The 1,809-nt window shown below is 56.8% G+C and overlaps 1 protein-coding gene across 1 annotated transcript; it reads right to left on the bottom strand.

Annotated features, from left to right (window-relative positions):
• Window positions 1-773: 773 nt before the first annotated feature.
• Hdgfl1 (HDGF like 1) lies at window positions 774-1,607 on the bottom strand. Its single transcript, XM_038332311.1, has one exon. The coding sequence runs from the start codon at window positions 1,605-1,607 to the stop codon at window positions 774-776; it is 834 nt and encodes a 277-aa protein (XP_038188239.1).
• Window positions 1,608-1,809: the final 202 nt, after the last annotated feature.

Here is a 1,809-nt window from a genome sequence, read left to right on the forward strand (position 1 = left end):
GTTCATATGGTAATGAGATTGGTCGCGGAAAAACTAGGAGCAGGCACAAGCAAAGGTTTTTCTAAATAAAATAAAATTCCTCTTAAAACAAAGGTGATTCCTAAAGTCTTATGTCCTAGAGATATATATGACCAAAGGCCTTGGGGCTCCAAGGTGAATTGTGAGGGGCAGCAGAGGTCTCCCCAAGACCATCCTTCAGTGGTCCAAGAGATATGGAAAGGGTAATGTCTCACCACTTAAATCCAAAAGGACAGGCAAAGTCTTCAGATCTTACAACTTGGAAGCCCCAAATGTTTTAATGATAAACAAAACAAAGAAGGTCAACCTCCAAACTGCCTAGGACAACAGAAAACTTTACTGGTCCCTCCCCCAACAAACCTATACAACTGGGGATGGAGCTATGGGAGGAGGAGACAGGGACTTGGGGAGACTATGATCATGACCCGAAAGGATCAACATCACCAGTTTACACACTGCCCCTCCCAGACCTTTGAAAGTCGTTTCTGCTCTCTATCCTCCACCCCCTTCACTCCTGGTATCCAGGCAGAGATCGAAAATGCCCATCAGAGTTTAGGGAGGGAAGGGAGCCGCGAATGAAGTCACGAAGTTGATGTCAAGCCTTCTATCTGACCCATCCCAGGAATTCGGGCTTGGAGAAGGTGAGTAAATGAAGGAGCTGTGGACTGGGGTTAGGACTGAACCCTAGTTGGTTTTGGCAGTCACAGTCAGGTGGTAACAGGAACGGGTAAAGGGCTCTTCTACAGACACCGTGACTACAGGCCTTCCATTTCTCTATCAATCAGGGCCTGGACCGCCTTCTCTGTGGCCTCTTCATCCAGCGGAGGCTGTTGCGCCTGGGCTTCATCAGGCTCCTCCACGATAGGGCAGGCCTCAGGCTCCTCGCGCTCTCCAGCCGGCTCCATCTCCAGCGGGTCGGGCGCCGCCTCCCTTGGCCGTTTGGGGGCATCGTGAAGCTGCTCCCCCGCGCTCCTCTTCAGAGGCCCTGGCTCCACGGCCTCAGCCTCGGCCTCGGCCTCAGCAAGCTGCTCTCCCACCTGCTCGGCCTGCCAATCTTCTAGCTCGGCCTCGGCAAGGCCCGGCTCTTCTTCGCCCACGGCGTCCAGCAGGTCATAGGCAGGCTGTGGCTCGGGCTCCTGCTCACACTCGATCTCAGGCCCCGGCTGTGGCTCCAGCTCAGGTCGGGACTCCTCCAGCTCCTGCCCTGGCTCCTGCTCTGGCTCAGGCTCCGGCTCCGGCTCCTGCCCGGGCTCCGCCTCCTCCCCTTGCCCCGGACCCTGGTCACAGGGCTGCTCCTCCTCTGAGCACAGGCAAGGGGAGGCCTCGACCATTGGGTCATGCTCGATCTCCCACAGCCCCTCGCTGAAGCCTCGCCTCTTGTTGGGCTTGCCGAACCTCTCCTTGGACTCCTGGTAAGGAAAGAGGTGCTTGGGGCCGAGCAAGGCCGTCTCGTGGGTCCCGAAGAAGAAGACCTGGTAGCGGTTGGGTTCAGCGACGTGTTCGATCCTCGCTGGCCAGTGGGCATAGCCCTTCAACTTGGCAAACACCAGGTCCCCGGTCTTGTACTTCGGGCGGCTGTAGCAAGACATGGCGAGTGCTCTCGGCCCCACCTTGGCGACCGGAAGCTGACCACCGCGTCTGCGCAAGCCGCTGGGCCAAGTGTGCATGCGCAGTGGGTCCATCTCGAGGATGCTGGCAACGCTTGCTTCCTCAGAATGTTGTGCTCCAAAAAAGAGGGCATTATCTCCGAGAGCCAATGGCTAGTGGAGCCTGACATGGATACCATGGTTA

Source organism: Arvicola amphibius, chromosome 6, assembly GCF_903992535.2.
Source record: "Arvicola amphibius chromosome 6, mArvAmp1.2, whole genome shotgun sequence".
NCBI classification, from domain to species: domain Eukaryota; kingdom Metazoa; phylum Chordata; class Mammalia; order Rodentia; family Cricetidae; genus Arvicola; species Arvicola amphibius.

Excerpts from the sequence above, each read along its gene's own strand:
- Hdgfl1 (XM_038332311.1), bottom strand. The coding sequence starts at position 1,607 with ATGTCTTGCTACAGCCGCCCGAAGTACAAGACCGGGGACCTGGTGTTT.